This window comes from Salvelinus alpinus, chromosome 33 (assembly GCF_045679555.1).
Source record: "Salvelinus alpinus chromosome 33, SLU_Salpinus.1, whole genome shotgun sequence".
Lineage (NCBI taxonomy): Eukaryota > Metazoa > Chordata > Actinopteri > Salmoniformes > Salmonidae > Salvelinus > Salvelinus alpinus.
This window is the reverse complement of record NC_092118.1, coordinates 19,924,252-19,937,698: the sequence shown is the minus strand read 5'-3', so window position 1 is coordinate 19,937,698 and position 13,447 is coordinate 19,924,252. Positions and strand designations below refer to the sequence as shown.

The window sequence follows — 13,447 nt, the reverse complement described above, 5'->3', positions numbered from 1 at the left end:
TAGCTGGAGCAAGTTACAATGTTTGACTTTTTTATTGTATCACTATAAACACATTAGGCTATACTGAACAGGTAGGCTATCAGCATTCATTGTAATGTTCCTCATTGCAAAAATATATATGAATGTATAAAAAAAAATATATATATATATTCATTCGGGACAGGGTGCACTCCCTTGGATGATTTGTCTGATTTTGTGTGTGTCAGCTTGTAGAGTTTCATTTTGAGGATCAATTGTCAAAGCAGCCTGGTAATCTTGAAGACCTATGAAAATATTTCCAAGAGAAAAAAAGTTTAGCTGACTGCACCAGCCATGGTAGGCATAGGCTGCTAAACCAGCTATCCCTACTTCCTAGCCTAGGATATCCACAGCTGCATTATTTCAGTCACAAGGCCAGTCGGCTTTTCATTCTGGGCAGAACAAACAAAATAATCTACTTTTTAGCCAGCAGAGGTCAGTGTTACAGAGGGTAAAGTACAAAACACCCATCTCTGGATTCGAACCAGGGTGTCTGTAGTGACACCTCTAGCACTGAGATGCAGTGTATTGTGCAAAGTATTCTCTTTTTTGCATTTCACTTGTCCAAGTATGAATAACAATGAGATCTAAAACTAAAATAGAAAGTGCCAAGGGGAGCCATATAGCTTGAGAAATGCCCTTGTTGATGTTGCACAGACCTTCAGTATAGAGCTCCAGTTCACAAAAAGCTGTGCCACGTCTTACATGAGCTCTTGTTCTGGCACTTGCATTGGCAGCCACGGGTGGCGTCAACAGATCGAGTGCCTGCAATGAAAGATTGTGTGTATGAAGAAACATTGTAATGTCATGTTCTATACAACAATCTCTTTTACCAATGCTGTTGAGTAAAAGGAAACATTTACACAAGGAAAATGAATACTGACCCAAGAGGAATCCTCAATGGCTTTATGAAGATTCCTTAGTTTCAAGTGACAAGCAGAACGGTTTGAATATATGGTAGGAATCTTTCTGTTAAGCTTTATGGCAAGGCTGTAAGCATTGATCGCAGCCAAGTAGTTACCTGTTGCAAACAATTTGCTGAAAAACATGGAGGGAAGACATTTAATATTAACGCTATGCTTCAATGTTCTTATGATCACTGATTTTGACAAGATTAGCCTACTTACTCTCCTTTCTCCTTTAACCAGTCAGGGTTCCTCTCTTCTTCTGTCAGGTCCTTCAGCTCTGCCAGGTCTGCATGTATTGCCCTTCTGGCTTCGGCCTGCTTCTGAAGCCACTGTTCCAAAAGAACACATTCATATGATTGGGTTGGCTTGATAAAATGTAAAAAAATTAAACACAACATGATGCTACCTCCCAATATGGAACCGAGAATGGACAAACGCATCCCGTGCTCATAGCTTAAAGTAAAGACAAAGCAATCAATACCCATACTTAAAGGGAAATTCCACCACTTTTCATTATCTCCGGCAGAATACCAGCATTTACATAAGTGAAAATGGCGCATTTCTAAGTTTAAGTTAAAATGTTCTACCCGACGTCATAATCAAAAAGTGAAAACATTTTAAAAACAGTGATTTTCAAACAATGCGATTCCCAGTGACGTGGGGAGAAAGAATATACCTTCCCTCTGGCAAGAAACTCATTGAAGGTTTTGAAAATCTGTTTTTCTGACTTTTAATCCTACCCTGTGATGTCACAGAGAAGCATTTTTAGGACAGTTCTTATTATCTTTTTAACCACAGATCATAGAAACGTGCTGTTTTAACATACAGTATGTATACACTGGTATGGTGCTGCAGATAATGGATATGAGGTTGAAAAGTGGCGGAATTGCCCTTTAATAAACCACAGTTCCAAAGATTCACTGATGAAAAAACCTGGTTAATACTTGAAAGTGGAAAGGGAAAAAATGAGTTTACACCTCTTCCTCCTCTGGTACTCTTGATTCTCGTAGGGCCGTGGGAAACACTCGTGGTGTGAACTTGATTTGAATGTTGCCTGTGGATCTTGGAGCTGGCAAATCCACCTGTTTTTTCTTGCTGATTGATTGAACACTGTTTTTCTGATCTATGTAAGAAACAAGCAGATATTTATTATGGAATATTCAACATATCAACAAACTTATGATTGCAGAATGTACAATTCGATTGTACCATAGTTTTATTTACCATGCTTGACCTTGCATTGGTCTGATGTTCTGGGTACATGTATCTTTTCCGATTTGCTTTGTTTGTCAACCTTGATCCTCTGACTTTGTAGCTTTAGTTGGGCCTCCTCCTCTGCTATTTGTCTCTGCTTCAGTTTCCATGCCTCCAACTGTGCTGTTGCTTTCTCACATTCATCATCCTTCATTTTCTGGATCTTGGCTCTCCCCTCTTCTTCAAGCTGACAATATAAAATAAATGAAGATGTATTCTTAGCACAAATTTCAGAGAATATATTTTACAAGTGTATCACCTTCATCATGGTCTCCAGTGCATATTTTCTTTCTTCTTGTGTTTTCGTGGCTTTGGCTTTCGACTCAGCAGCAAGCTTTTCCTGGGCTTTCAAGAGTGCTCTTTCCCTGATCTCTCTCGATTTGTCTTTGTCATCTAAAACAGATACACACACTAACAAGAGCCTTATAATATCTTCTTTGTGTAATAATACCAATCAGGGTCAAATGTAATACATACAATTAAGTTGTAAAATACTGTGACTACTTTGCATAATGTATTGCAGCTACTTTATACCATGGCGTTGTTGAATAGTTGTTTCTGATTATCTTAAGGGCATTCTAGAGCGTGGATTATTTCCCTATAAGGCACGGTATATCAGCAGGGTAGAATTCAATTGCTTTAGTTTATTCTTACAAGTTCTATGTTTGAGCTGCTTTTGAAAGTAAAAGTAGAATTGAAAACATTATTGGCATGAATTCGATTTCAATAATAGCAAGCTAGGACTGATGGTTTGGTTAGCTAAACTAACAAGTCTGTTTGTTTGGTTACCAAGGCAACTACTGTAGCTAGACTATCTAGTAAACTTACTAGCTACTTCAGTGGATGTTGGAACACATTTCCAGCAAAGGTATAGCCATGGTATATAAGGGATAATCAACCCGGGGCTCTCTATGCGTTCTCTTGAAAATAATCCAACTCCATGGAAGGTTTATTCCACTCTGCTAACGCGTCTTCCATGTCATTCATTATTTTGAAATGCATAGCCAGCCCCTCGTTGATTATCGCTTACATAGGTAATTAGACTAATATCTATATTGCTGTTAGCTAATGACTTACTGTTATTAATCACAAGGTGTTCCCACAGTCTCTCCTTCTTTTTCTGCAATGTGAAAACTGCAACTCCATTTCCAATTTTTGCTGTGCTTTTGTCATCATCTATCGGCTCAGACAGGAAGGCTTCAAATAAAAACGGGGGGAAATGTACCTAAGATGGAGGCAAACCAAAGCAAACTGATTACCAAAGCAATTGCCCATCTACTACTGTTGTTAACATTTAGGTAGGTACTAGTTAACGTTAGCTAGCTAGCTTTAGGGTGTTTCCAAAAAACTTACCTTCAGATATTCGTCTGTGGAAAAGATATCTACTTTCCCAACCTTTACTCCTTTTAATGGTACATTTATGTAAACAATCATTTCTGTCTGTGTCCATGTGTAATCTTTGACAATCAAAGGCATTTCAAACCAATTTATAGTTAACTTTGAGTTGTTAAATTGCTGTGAGTGTGTGGTGGTAGCTACAACTTTGGCAGTTGCCAAGGAAGAAGTAAAGTTGTTTCCGCGAACGATTGGTGTACTTCCTGTCTCAAAGTTTATCGTCAGTTAAAGGGCCACTGCCAGGCCAAACTGCTTACAGATCTGAGAGCCCAGCTAGACTTGAAGGGTTGAAGCAAAGAATATCTGACAGTTCTAAATGTTCTGATGTCGTGTTCCTAGTGCTCTAAGGGGCTATTTTTGAAGGTCTGTTTTGAAGGTGTAAATCTGATAGCCCAACATTTTCAAACATGAAAGCGAAGACACAATTTCAAAGTTGTATTTATTAAAATAAGTTTTGCAATAAAATCTTTGTTAATTTAGAAAAAGAGTTTTTGGCATTTGTAATATTAGTGCATACATTCATTTATAAAGAACAGAATACAAAACAAATTAACAAATGAAGCTTTAGGTCATTGAAGAAATGAAACCATATTGTTCATGTTACAGAGGCTCATATCTAATCTATTACCAGACCTCGCAATGGAGCCCTGTTTGCCATTTTTTTTTATACCTCTGCACAATTTTCATAAAACCACAATCAAATTGTTGTAACTATGAGTGAAATTAACATTTGAGCTCATGTACCGGTACATTCAATATCCTAAAGGTAATATAATCAGGTGCTCATTTGAAAATGATATCCTTTTTGGTGGCCAATCGATGTGGGAAAATACAAATACTTAATGTGCATGTACAATGAACATACATGTTATTCATACATTACATTTACTAATAAACAACATTTGAAAATGTCAAGAAAATAAGGCATCTGGTGTCAATCATCTAGTATGAAAAAATGAGCTTGAAAATCAAGCTAACTGCACTTTGCAAACAACGAGATATGTAAGTGGAGTTGTTATTCTGTAAGGAATGTACTTCTGAAATGAAATAAAATGTTGGTACATGACCATTTTTGTGTTAAATCTAACCATTATCAATTAATTAGGAATAGGGTAATAATATATTATTCCTATAAACATTATCAATATTTTGATCACACAATATTCAGCCTCATCACAAATGGCTAATAAATTAACAGTCAACAACATACAAATGCAGTTTTTTCACTTGATATATTAAGCAAAATATCTGGAAGTGATGATGTATCAAAACACTTAAGGCTGTTGATCCTGATGTTAGCACCGAATCAACAGTAAATATTAACTGCTTGTTCATAGCAGATCTAAAAGGAAGCAAACATTGATACAATTACATTACATTACATTATACAAAATTGAGCACAGTACTGTGCCACTCAATGCCACATTGAGTAGTTTAAAAAGTTGTTGAGTAGTTTTGATTTTGTTTATAGAAGATTTAGATTTTTGTTTTTAAATAACTGACAATATGAAAACTAATCTTTGAACAATATCAACTACCAATATTTATGTCTGATGGGCCGAAGCCTAAACTTGAGCAATGTCCTCCCATAGAAAGTAGGCGGGATATATTTATTATAAACTCAGCAAAAAAAGAAACATCCTCTCACTGTCAACTGCGTTTATTTTCAGCAAACTTAACATGTGTGAATATTTGTATGAACATAACAAGATTCAACAACTGAGGCATAAACTGAACAAGTTCCACAGACATGTGACTAACAGAAATGGAATAATGTGTCCCTGAACAAAGGGGGGGTCAAAAGTAACAGTCAGTATCTGTTGTGGCCACCAGCTGCTTTAAGTACTGCAGTGCATCTCCTCCTCATGGACTGCACCAGATTTGCCAGTTCTTGCTGTGAGATGTTACCCCACTCTTCCACCAAGGCACCTGCAAGTTCCCGGACATTTCTGGGGGGAATGGCCCTAGCCCTCACCCTCCGATCCAACAGGTCCCAGACGTGCTCAATGGGATTGAGATCCGGGCTCTTCGCTGGCCATGGCAGAACACTGACATTTCTTTCTTGCAGGAAATCACGTACAGAACAGGAAGTATGGCTGGTGGCATTGTCATGCTGCAGGGTCATGTCAGGATGAGCCTACAGGAAGGGTACCACATGAGGGAGGAGGATGTCTTCCCTGTACCGCACAGCGTTGAGATTGCCTGCTATGACAACAAGCTCAGTCCGATGATGCTGTGACACACCGCCCCAGACCATGACGGACCCTCCACCTCCAAATCAATCCCGCTCCAGAGTACAGGCCTCTGTGTAACACTCATTCCTTCGACGATAAACGCGAATCCGACCATCCCCCCCTGGTGAGACAAAACCGTCCTGGTGAGACAAAACAGTCCTGTCTGGTCCAGCGACGGTGGGTTTGTGCCCATAGGCGACGTTGTTGCCGGTGATGTCTGGTGAGGACCTGCCTTACAACAGGCCTACAAGCTCTCAGTCCAGACTCTCTCAGGCTATTGCGGACAGTCTGAGCACTGATGAAGGGATTGTGCGTTCCTGGTGTAACTTGGCAGTTGTTGTTGCCATCCTGTACCTGTCCCGCAGGTGTGATGTTCAGATGTACCGATCCTGTGCAGGTGTTGTTACACGGGGTCTGCCACTGCGAGGACGATCAGCTGTCCGCCCTGTCTCCCTGTAGTGCTGTCACAGTACGGATATTGCAATTTATTGCCCTGGCCAAATCTGCAGTTCTCATGCCTCCTTGCAGCATGCCTAAGGCACGTTCACACAAATGAGCAGGGACCCTGGGCATCTTTCTTTTGGTGTTTTTCAGAGTCAGTAGAAAGTCTTCTTTAGTGTCCTAAGTTTTCATAACTGTGACCTTAATTGCCTACCGTCTGTAAGCTGTTAGTGGCTTAATGACCGGTCCACAGGTGCATGTTCATTAATTGTTTATGGTTCATTGAACAAGCATGGGAAACCGTGTTTAAACCCTTTACAATGAAGATCTGTGAAGTTATTTGGATTTTTACGAATTATCTTTGAAAGACAGGGTCCTGAAAAAGGGAAAACAATTTTTTTGCTGAGTTAACATTTTGAAAATAGTTGAATCACAATATCGAACTTAATGAAAAGTTCTCCAAACAATAAGACAAATCTACATGAGAAAAGCAAACAATTTGAAAATATATTTAGTTTACTTTAAGCTACTTCTAAAACTGCCTTCCCTAGTAGCAAAAATGGAAGCCATGCTTGAAACTATAATTTGACAAAGAAGTTTATTTTGAACCAAGGTTATTTTCCCTTTATGCAGTAAGCATGTCTCTTTAGTACTAATTATCATATTATTTTACCTTTCCAAAATGAAAACAAAATATAAAGAAATGTTGATTTAAATGTATCATGTTTGCGCAAAAATAATACAATTAGAGCAAAGCAAACTGCACACATACTAAAAACATTTTTAGAGCATTACATGTCTTTTATATAATAGGTTCATTTAAATGAGCTTAATCTGTATAATGTTTTACAAAGTAACTTCATTAAGGCTCTAAATACATTCAATATCAACAGTTTAAAAAAAAACACACATGGATCGTTCCACAAAATGAGTGCCTTTTGCGTCCCTTTGGTATTTTACGTAGAAATTGTGCACCAATATTGAAATTTAAAAGCCTGTTATATTCAAATATGTGCCCTTTTAATATAGACCACATGGTGAATTCAACAAATCAGATTTTTTTATATAAATGAAGACTTGCTAAAGTGACAAAATTCTGCATTTTGACATGTTCCTCCGTGCACTCTGACTTCCAGGAAGATTTTAACCCACTAAGATTTATCCAAGTTTAAACCATCATTGTAAAGCCCTATTTTTTTTTCTTTTTTTTTTCTTTGACAAAGTCATTTTATTAAGATTATTTAATGTGATTGGTGAATAATTTTAAGGTTAAAAAAAACTGGCCCTCATTTTAAGGTCAACCCTGTTACGTGAACTGAACTTTTGTTTTAACATTGTGAAACGATTCCTTTAAAAAAAAGGAAAAGAAACATTGAATATCTAATAGTAAAATCAGGTGAGCTGGTTCTACTCTTTTTGGCCATTTTCTGGTGTTCTGTGGTGGGAGCATAACACGTCAACCCTGTTACCCATAGATAGATAGATTAAACAGGCAAAAAAAATTGAACATTTATACTTTTTTCTTAAGCTTGCATTCAATTTCCCCTCCCTGTTGCACACACAACTTCCATTTCCCTTGTCACGAGGGGATTTATGGGTGATTTAAGATGACATCTTCAACCCTGTTACTTTCAAACGTTTTTTTTTCTCACCAAGTTATACACCTCAAAAGGCATCGAATTGGTGGAACGACCCACATGTATCGAATCATAAAAAAAAAAAAAATGCAGATCCAATCCTGGTTGTATAGCATACAGTACAGGTGTTTGGCTTTGGAACACCACTCCAGCTGTGACTGTTTCCCAAAATGTTGATAATCATACTCCTCAAAATCTGTCAAACTATAACAGTAGTTGAAAAAAATATCTGATTAAAACGTTGAATACGTTTGCATCCGTCAATCAGTTAACCTTTCCGGATAGCTTACTCATACTGATGTTATAATAACTTATATAAACCATAGGCCAGGAAAGTTGAGCGAAACAGTAAGGACCTTGTTAAGAGAATGACATTATTGTGGTCAACATGGCCAATGGTACCTGCCCAAAAATAGGGAATACATATGACATTAAACAGGACTTCAGTCTAGCTCTTGCATCGGTCTAAGCACAGGACAGACACTGCTATCCAAATTATACCAAATGTCAAATAAAACAACAAAATGGTACAAATTTAACCCTTCGTAAACCCTACGTAAAAACGTAAGGAAAAATCACCAACAAAGGAAGTATACCAAAGAAAATAGTATAACCAGCATAAGATTAATAATGTTACTGATGGCTCATATTCGTATCACTCGCTGTTAACTGTTGGCTGCTGCCCTGCTGGCTGCCCTGTTAGCTCCTTTGTTCTATGGAGCTGTGCCCCTTTCTCCTCCATGCAGATGTCACAGCCCCACACTGCCAACACCTCTGCTGTCAACAGGTTATAAGCTGTCTCAGTCATTCCAGTACAAACCCTGTGAAACCATTTTTGACATGAGGCCTCACACAGGATAGCTTCCTGGTCATCATTCACTTCATTCAGGCATACTCCACATGGAAACACAGGCTCCATGGAGGAGTGGCTAGGCCTGTTGGGATGCATCAGTGTCTTATTGATGGCCACACCACCACCTCCATTGCTTCTACTCCGCTCCAGGGGGGCTGCCTCCATGTGCCTGCCTGACTGTGGGGACTTTTTCAGAGAATCATTATTGGGGTGGATGATGCCGTTGATTTTCTCTGTGGTGTTAGGCTGACTTGCACCCTGACAGACCAGGGCGCCTCTATTCTTTGATTTCAGGTCGACAGAGTTTTTCTGACCCATGATCTCCTCTGAGCCATGGCTTCGTTTCCGTGGAGATGTATTCTGGGATGTACTTTTGCTTGACACCACCTCACTCATGTCCTGTTTAGGTGTGGGTGTATTAGACTGGGTAAAGCTGTTGTTTTGCTGCTGCCGAGTAAAACCGGGACTAGAGTCCATGCCGGGTCGGGGAGGTGGATTCCCAATTGGGATGACCGCTGATCTAAAGCTCGGGCCCATGTCAGGAGAAGTGCGTTGGGTCACATTATGCAGATGCACCTGATTTAAGTTGTCACGGGGACCTGGTCTGAAAGATTGATTGGGTGGAAGTGGCATGATACTGTTGTTGTTGCTTAATGGTGGATGGTTACCATAATTGGGATTTTCATGGTAACCATAGTTAAAGCCGGGGGGTCGATTGAACCCCATGCCCATTTGAGTCTGGGCAAAAGGGTGGAGCTGGTTTCGTATCTGGTAGGGACCCCTGTAAGAAGAGGGCATCCTATTGGGCATAAGGTGGTCCATCCTGGGCGGGCCATAGCCACTGCAGCCAGGGTAGTGCGGGTGGCCAAAATATGAGTTCCCAGAGGACAGAGGCTTGAAAGATGGTGCGTTGTAGTTGTCATCAAAAGGATTGGCAGCCACTAGGTGGTCGGCAGTTCGGTTTGGTGGTGGAGCATACTCAGATAGGGGAGCGAAGAAAGGAGCCTGGGGACACACATGAAAAGGCAATGATAAAGGTAGTTGATACAGAACTATGCAAGCAGCATCAAACACTTTACTATCAACAGCCATTCAGAGAACTTCTCAAAAGTTTGATGAATAATTGAGCAGCATATTAGTTTTGTCTTGATATAACATTGTTTGACTGAATGAGTTTGGTCAATATTGGAAACCACAAGATTTTTGACCTATACAAAGAAAGGGAATCTCAGAAAGTCAGACTATTGTGCTGGTATTTTACCTGTGCGTTCGACTTGCACTTTTTCTTGTCTGGGCTATCCAGCAGAACACCCGGCCCTCCTAGATCATCAAGCCCACCATCTCTACCTGAGAAAGAAAACCACAAAACGTTATACAGCCACATAAAATGCAGGTTTCCCATTAAACTACAAGGCACACTTTTCACTCTGACAGACATTGTATAGAAAACTTACTTGTGGCATGCCAATATGTTGAACAACACAGAACTTGTTTAATTTTCTCATGAATGGCTTATTGCCTACACCTTCGTGAAGTACATGTGCACGCAGTGTCAGGACTAAATTATAAGAAAGGCTGGCTGCACACTGTTTTCTTGTAGTTTAACCAAATTTCAATGGTCCAAACTTCTCCATTGAGAAGAATCTAAAATGTTTGGCAGCTTGCTGCCCCTATCACGTTGTCCAAGTTGCCCCTATGATATGCGGCAAGCTGTAAACTCATGTAACCTAAGTATGGTATAGTCAGTATACTTGGTAACCAGAATCAAATTACCAGTACTCAGCAGTAGCCTCCCCTCCCCTTCTCTCCTCTCCAGGGTATATTACCACAATAGATCAATACAGTAGAACTCTGTACCTAACCCCTTTAAAGTAGTGCACTAAATAGGCAATAGGATGCCATTTGGGGCCTAACCCTGGTCTATAGAGCTCCTGACAGCCTCCCAGTCTTCATACACGGTCGATAACCAACATCCTCCTAAAGGCTCCTCAAGGATGCAAAGGTACATTAAAGGCTCAATCACAAAGAAGTGTTGGATTGTTATGCCACTACAATGGCTGGTATCTATTATCTACTAGGTCGGGTGGGGGGTCATACTGGCCTGGTATCTACTGGGTATGGGGGTCATATTGGCCTGGTATCTATTATCTACTGGGTCTGGGGGGGTCATACTGACCTGGTATCTGTTATCTATTGGGTCTGGGGGTCATACTGGCCTGGTATCTATTATATATTGAGTCTGGGGGTCATACTGGTCTGGTATCTATTATCTACTGGGTCTGGGGATCATACTGGCCTGGTATCTATTATATTATCTACTGGGTCTGGGGCCATACTGGCCTGGTATCTATTATCTACTGGGTCTGGGGGGTCATCCTGGCCTCTTATCTATTAGCCTATACACACAGCTCTGTAAATATGTCAAACATGTAACAGTTTTTCAATGCTATTAAAACCACCCAAATCTTCTCCTTTGGTGGGCTAGTTTGTGTAATTGTTATAAAAAATAAATAAATTGCAAAACAGTAGGCTAGCTCTTGTATGATAGCCTACAGTAGACTACTGGCGCATGTGTTGAATGATCATCAATGTTTTCAATTTCTGTAGCCTATATTTTGTTGTTATAAATAAATAGGGCCTACAGTTTATGCAACATAATTTGTCCCACAGAGATAAAACAGACAGTCGGTTAACTAAATGCACTTCATATATCGTTCACCGCAATAAGAAAACGTCAGCTGGCTACATAAAAAAAAAAAAAAACTTCGTGGCAGTTCCAAATTTGCGAACACATTCCGACAGTGAAAGTTTTGTTGAACTTTCCACGTCAGCAAGGTAAATTAGATTTGGATAGTTTACGATATTTTTTTCAACTGAAAGAGCCAGCGCTGTCTATTTATTTTGAGTTTCATTCAACACTTCAAAGGCCTTGAGGTAGGCCGATAAGCACCTTCAACGTCGTAATTATGGTCGAGACTTGTGTGCAGCGTATCGTGCCCCCACAGACAGCAACATACCACGCGCAGGAAGGGAAAAATATCGAAAACGCGCATTACCTCGGGTTCTTTTGAGCGAGAAGGTATCTTTATCCTGTTCTTTTGACATTACAGAGCTTCTTACATGACTTAAACGTGCATAATTGTGCTGAAAAGGTAACAGTACCCGACCGCTCTCTCCCCCCAGGAGCAATCACAACTATCTGTGTGACGAGGAAAGCTGCAATCGCTTGCAAAGTTTAGGAGGAGCAGATAAATTCAACTTCATGATATCCTGTGTCACGCAGGGAAATTATTGTTAACATTGTATCATTGTCACTTATTTCTCCACGTGGCACATGACTGGAACTTGTAAAGCACGGTTAATATTAGATTTTGACAAACGGAACCTTTGTGTGACAGCACAGACCCCTCCACATTGGCATGTTGAATGTGTCTGCACTGCCGCTTCGTCAGAAGTGTCGGGGTACTGTGATGAACCGCTGATGTAATGATTCGACTGGGGCGGAAGCTAATAAGTCCAGTCTGGATATTTAGTGGCAATATCGGTCTGTCTAACTGTTTATTTGAGGTTTATTACATACTTACCACTCTCTTTGGATGAGTTTTGCGCTATTCATTTTCTGAAGTGTTATCTCCTTAGTCATGATGAATTGCAGTCTAATAGGCCTAACTTCTGTACACACTTCAAAAGTTGTTTTTACTGTAGGAATAGGCTACAGTATTTACAAAAAGCTAAATGTTTTACTAAATTAAAATAATAAAGTTGTTGTATAGGCTACACTATAGATTTTTTGGTTTCTTTTTCACAGCCATCTATGGACACAATTTTTTTGGTAGGTTGCATATCTCTCCAAACAGAGGCTCTACTGTCATACACCTGGGGTTAAACAATCCATGTATTGACTTTTCTCATCCATTAACAGTAATTAATTGCTGCTTTTTCAGATAAGGGAAGACCAATGATTGAATGGACTGTAATAACTGAAGATAATGCCAGAGGGGCCTTTAACTGACTACAAGAGGAAGTCTTCAATCTTTGGCCCCAAATGTCCGGTGGGGAAGACAACCATTGTCACAAAATGGACCAAAGGACATGACCTTACAAGTGCACTCCAGGGTCCGTGTACGTTTTGTTATTTTGATTTCCGAGTGAAAATGGAGAGTGAAAAACAGAAAGTCAACTTATTTTCTCACAATAATGTGAATTATTGTGTGGATTATAATTAACTGACAGTGTTGTAAGGGTTGATACCTTTTTTGTTAGGGCAAATCAAGTCTGACATCTTAATGTAGAAATTACAAACTTTAGAAGCCTTTTTAAACCTTGAATACGTTGCAAGTTTGCATTTTCTGCTGTTCAGGACATTTCCTGCAACAACAGGCTGATCAAATTAAGATCCTACACCTGTATACATTTAGAGATGTAGGTCAATTTGTTGTAGCAAAAGCCGTGTTCACAATTGAATAGAGTCTGCCTTTCAGTCAGCAGGAAAGGATGTTGATGAGCTATACCGATATCAATAAAAAGGCTTATTTTAACTTACTGTATTGGCTACAATAACAAAAATAACTAAACATACATGGACCCTCCAGGTAAGCCTGATGTGTCCCTTCCATGCCCCACACACTGATACAATGGAGACCACTAAGTTCACCTTCAAGAATTAATAGCAAACAAAAATTCATGGCAATATGCATTGTGTGATCA

General features: G+C 39.6%; 2 protein-coding genes and 1 long non-coding RNA gene across 6 annotated transcripts; 1 reads left to right on the top strand and 2 right to left on the bottom strand.

The window, feature by feature from the left end:
- Positions 1 to 9: 9 nt before the first annotated feature.
- dnaaf4 (dynein axonemal assembly factor 4) lies at positions 10 to 3,747 on the bottom strand. Of its 4 annotated transcripts, none has more exons than XM_071381158.1 (9): positions 3,534 to 3,747; positions 3,258 to 3,405; positions 2,440 to 2,591; positions 2,151 to 2,367; positions 1,904 to 2,049; positions 1,146 to 1,255; positions 903 to 1,056; positions 678 to 783; positions 10 to 263 (listed from the first exon to the last, which is right to left on the bottom strand). In XM_071381158.1, the coding sequence occupies exons 1-9, from the start codon at positions 3,654 to 3,656 to the stop codon at positions 151 to 153; spliced, it is 1,269 nt and encodes a 422-aa protein (XP_071237259.1). In that variant the 5' UTR covers positions 3,657 to 3,747; the 3' UTR covers positions 10 to 150. The 4 variants fall into 4 exon arrangements, with proteins under 4 accessions (XP_071237259.1, XP_071237260.1, XP_071237257.1 ...); XM_071381159.1 differs by having other exon boundaries at positions 2,440 to 2,573; XM_071381156.1 differs by having other exon boundaries at positions 10 to 783.
- A 3,082-nt stretch (positions 3,748 to 6,829) lies between these two features.
- Positions 6,830 to 11,992, bottom strand: LOC139562954 (pygopus homolog 1-like). Its single transcript, XM_071381155.1, has 3 exons — positions 11,797 to 11,992; positions 10,002 to 10,087; positions 6,830 to 9,745 (listed from the first exon to the last, which is right to left on the bottom strand). The coding sequence occupies exons 1-3, from the start codon at positions 11,843 to 11,845 to the stop codon at positions 8,543 to 8,545; spliced, it is 1,338 nt and encodes a 445-aa protein (XP_071237256.1). The 5' UTR covers positions 11,846 to 11,992; the 3' UTR covers positions 6,830 to 8,542.
- Positions 11,523 to 13,278, top strand: LOC139562959 (uncharacterized). Its single transcript, XR_011672468.1, has 2 exons — positions 11,523 to 11,819; positions 12,685 to 13,278. It is a non-coding gene; the product is annotated as an uncharacterized lncRNA (long non-coding RNA).
- Positions 13,279 to 13,447: the final 169 nt, after the last annotated feature.